This window comes from Micromys minutus (assembly GCF_963924665.1).
Source record: "Micromys minutus genome assembly, chromosome: 32".
NCBI classification, from domain to species: Eukaryota; Metazoa; Chordata; class Mammalia; order Rodentia; family Muridae; genus Micromys; species Micromys minutus.
In genome coordinates, this window is record NC_137967.1 from 16,274,491 (window position 1) to 16,277,582 (window position 3,092).

General features: G+C 49.5%; 1 protein-coding gene across 1 annotated transcript; it reads right to left on the bottom strand.

The window, feature by feature from the left end:
• Window positions 1–521: 521 nt before the first annotated feature.
• On the bottom strand, window positions 522–2,153 carry EID2B (EP300 interacting inhibitor of differentiation 2B). Its single transcript, XM_080909178.1, has one exon. It carries the CDS (start codon window positions 2,116–2,118, stop codon window positions 1,663–1,665), a length of 456 nt encoding a protein of 151 aa, XP_080765304.1. The 5' UTR covers window positions 2,119–2,153; the 3' UTR covers window positions 522–1,662.
• Window positions 2,154–3,092: the final 939 nt, after the last annotated feature.

Sequence of the window (3,092 nt, forward strand, 5' to 3'; positions counted from 1 at the left end):
AGCCCCAGCTCAAAAACCAAACCAAACAGAACCATCCTTCCCCCTCCTCAAAAAACAAAACAAAAAAACCAAAAAAAAAAAAAAAAAAAAAAAAAAAAAAAACCAAAAAGCTAGGCATGAGGCAGGAGGATCTCTGTGAGTTCGAGGCTAGCCTAATCTACCCACTTAGCAGGTTCTAGGCCAGCTGGAGTTACAAAGAGAGACCCTGTTTCCAGCAACAGAAGAGACTGGAGAGAGAACTCAGTGGAATGGGTTCAGTTCCCAGAACCAACATGGGGGCTCACAGCTGCCTGAAACTAGCTCTGGGGACCCGACACCCTCTTCTGGTCTCCTCGGTCTCTCGCGCTGACACGGTTACACACACGTCTCCATGCAGGCTCACACGCACACACGTAAGCCTTTAAAACGAAAAGGAAACATTTTCAAACAATCCAGATGTTCAGAAGACAACTAGTTCATTAAATACGTTAAGATACAGACTTAAGTAGTAGTCATTAAAAAATGATATAGAGTTACTTCCTTTATAACAACACATACAAACCCGAGATGCTGATATATGTACTCTGTAGATTTCTTTACATTGTATGAGCACGTGCACATGCGTGGTACTCGGAGGAAATGGCTGTGGGTTCCGGGTTCAAATTCAGTAATAAGGCATAGCAGCAGACATCTCTGAGCACTGAGCCATGACCCTACCCTAATTCAGAAGGACTGGCAAGGAAGAAGGCTTGTGATTCATCCGCAGCACCCAGGATGGGGGATAATTAGACTGGTACCGATTCCTATATGCCTTATAAAACGGTTTTGAAAACCCTACAGAAAACAACTTCCCACCCTAACCCAAATATCTCTATGGATACCTGTTTTCAGTTTGGCAGAGAAGTTTAACTTCCCACAGTATCTTTTGCTAATTTTGGGTCTTATGTCTGTATCATTAAAATATTAACTCATCGATTTCCACATGGATACAATCACACAAGGTCTTGAAAAAATATTCATCTCACACCACGTACATGATTTCGCCTATCTGAATATTTACAACTCGTCTACAGAACATCAAACACAAGAGTGAACGATACATTAAGCTTGTCAGCCGACAATGAGATGATTCCCGGTTCTGAAATGTCCAAGTTGTTTCAACAGCCTTCTTCTTACTGCAATAAAACCCAGGAGCAACTGAATCTAACAACCACTCTTCCCTGGTTTCTTCCCGCATCTCCGTTGATTTTTACGGTCTTTTTCATTGGTAATTCTTAGACTTCATGTTTGCAAAACCATCGCCCTTCACAGTGAAGCAACCATGATTTCCAACAAATGCACGGAAGGGGAAAGATTGCTGACAGTCAACAAGATGGAAGTCAGAAGAGCCTCAAGCCTCGAGTGTCCATCTCTTTCTGGGCCCGCTTCATTCCACCCTGCCCGCGGCTATATTCTGTATTCTGGCTTGGATTTCCCACCTCATGACATTTGCCCAGACATCTGCCTTTGCCCTTGATCCTAAGAGTCACCTGACTTCCTGGCCACCATTTTTTTTTTAAAGATAAGAGTCTTCCGTAGCCCAGGCTGGCCTCCAACTCGCTACATAGCGGAGGATGACTTTGAACTCTCGATCCTCGGGCCTCCTCCCGCCTGAGGGCTGGGATTATAGGCGGAGGCCACCCCTCAGTCTGCGGTGGGGCCCAGGGCGTCGGAGGCCATGAGCGCCAGCATGAAGGCGCGGGCGTCCGAGTCCATCTGCGGGGGGTTGGCGTCGAAGGCCGCCTCCCTGGCCCTGCAGCCCTCCACGAACAGCCGGCGGCGCTCCTCGATGTCGTGGAGTAGCCTGGTGGGGATCAGGGGGTTGGTGTGCAGGTAGTGTTGGAACATCCGCTGCTCGTGCAGCTCTAGAAGTTGGAGCGGCGTGGGGATGTGCGGTATGGCCATCAGGTCGGCCAAGCCGGGAAACTGCCCGGGAGCCAGGCCCGGGATCCCCGCCATGGCCCGGGCGGCTCTGGCCAGCGGGCTTTCCTGGGCTTCTGGGACCCGATTGCCTCCGCCCATTCCCGCCGGCAGGACGTCGCCGACGCCGTTCATGGGGCACAGGCCCGGTATCCCGCTCTCTCCGGGCAGCTCGGACATTGCAGACCGTGGAGTCCTCAGAAGCACTTGGGAACCCGCTCCGGCGGCTGTGGGAAGCTGTGCGCATGCGCGGGCCTCGGCGCCCTGGAAAACAAAAGTGTTGCGCAAGTACGGTGCCCGGACCTCTATCGCCCTCTAGGGGAAGCATGTGCCATTACCGCCATGGCCGCTCCAGTTCTTAACCCAGCAGGGGCTGCATCACGTACTTTAATGTTGTCTATTATTATTGTTATTATTATTATTTTATTGTGTTGTTTGAGGCAGCGTCCATGTATCCTTGGCTATCCTGGAACCGATATATACACTCAGAGATCCACCTGCTTCTGCCTCTACAAGATCGGAATCAGCGGTGGTGGCGGTGCCCGTCTTTTAATCCCAGCACTCTGGAGGCGGAGGCAGGTGGATCTCCGAGTTTGAGGCCAGCTTCATCTACAGAGCCAGTTCCAGGACAGCCAGAGACATAGAACGACCCTGTCTCGACAAACAAACAAACGGACGTGGGTCATCTGCAAAAGAGCTTTTAATCTCGGGGCTGTTTTTTAGTTCTAGTTGCTAGTGCTGCTTCACTCTGCCTTCTGTGTCACGCTTAGTTTTGTGTGTGCACACACGTTTGAGCCATGGCATGTGTATGAAGATCAGAACCTGACTTTTAGGAGTCAGTTCCATCCTACCACGAGGATCCAAACTCAGGTTGTGAGGTTTGGCAAGCAAACGCCGCCATCCAGGGATCCATCTTGCTGGCATATTTTCTCGAGAAGCTTCTTTTTCAGGACAGGTCTTCATTTTTTCCTCCCCGTCACGGGTCTTGTAGCTGTTTGTCTTGGTCCCTCCGTGCTTCTTTTGACCATGAAGTGGTACTTAATCTACTAAACTGTAACACACCACTGTATCTCTCCCATGGCTGCAACTGCCTGTTAATAATCATTAAAAAAACAAAACAAACAAACAAACAAAAAACCCTACTAGAAAACTGT